General features: G+C 54.2%; 1 protein-coding gene across 1 annotated transcript; it reads left to right on the top strand.

Annotated features, from left to right (window-relative positions):
- Positions 1–90: 90 nt before the first annotated feature.
- LOC139027408 (ferroportin-like) lies at positions 91–935 on the top strand (the record flags this gene model as incomplete). Its single annotated transcript, XM_070442511.1, has 1 exon — positions 91–935. A coding segment is annotated over exon 1 (643 nt), but the record flags the coding sequence as incomplete, so codon positions are not given.
- Positions 936–1,022: the final 87 nt, after the last annotated feature.

Below are 1,022 nucleotides of genomic sequence, written 5' to 3'. Positions count from 1 at the left end.
TCATGACTGATGCTTGTCCTCTCAGTAGATCATTGTTAGTATCATGACTGATGCTTGTCCTCTCAGTAGATCATTGTTAGTATCATGACTGATGCGTGTCCTCTCAGTAGATCATTGTTAGTAGCATGACTGATTCTTGTCCTCTCCCTCTCAGTAGAGCATTGTTAGTAGCATGACTGATGCTTGTCCTCTCAGTAGAGCATTGTTAGTAGCATGACTGATTCTTGTCCTCTACCTCTCAGTAGAGCAAAGTGAGGTGGTGACATCAGCCCCGGGCCTCAGTGATGACGACATGAGCCTGAACCTCAAGGAGATCACCAACCTGCCTCTGTGTTTCGGACGCTTCCGCTGGCTGCTGAGCACCTGTAAGGATGGCTGGAGGGCCTACTACCGCCAGGATGTCTTCCTGGCTGGGATGGGCCTGGCCTTCCTCTACACAACTGTCCTGGGCTTCGATTGCATCACCACGGGCTACGCCTACACCCAGGGCATCAGTGGCTCCCTGCTCAGTCTTCTGATGGGGGTCTCGGCTATAACAGGCCTCATGGGCACCGTCATGTTCACCAAGCTGAGGAAGGCCTACGGTTTAGTCAACACAGGCATCATCTCCAGCTGTCTCCATCTTTGCTGTCTGCTGCTGTGTGTGTGTTCTGTGTTCGCCCCCGGCAGCCCCATGGACCTCCGCCTGCTCATGCCCTTCCTGGACGCCAACGCCAACTCGACGTTGGCGGCGGCCGGGGGGATGGTGGAGGGCCAGAGGCAGAAACACACCTACCCGATGAGGGGTGGCATTAATCAGCCGCTGCTGCCCGACCGCTCGTCCATCCACTGGACCAACAACACGGTGCTGTTTGAGAATATGCCATCAGGCATGGAGCCAGACTCCTACATCTCTATAATCCTGCTGTTCTTGGGGGTCATCACAGCACGCATCGGTGAGTAAGAGGGACGACCAGGCCCAGGCCCTTCACAATTGGATTGAGTTGCTGATCCACAGCTTAACAATAGCAACTGTATTATGC

This window comes from Salvelinus sp. IW2-2015, unplaced genomic scaffold (assembly GCF_002910315.2).
Source record: "Salvelinus sp. IW2-2015 unplaced genomic scaffold, ASM291031v2 Un_scaffold16046, whole genome shotgun sequence".
Taxonomy (NCBI): Eukaryota; Metazoa; Chordata; class Actinopteri; order Salmoniformes; family Salmonidae; genus Salvelinus; species Salvelinus sp. IW2-2015.
The sequence above is the reverse complement of the archived record's forward strand: the minus strand, read 5'-3'. Positions and strand labels throughout refer to the sequence as shown.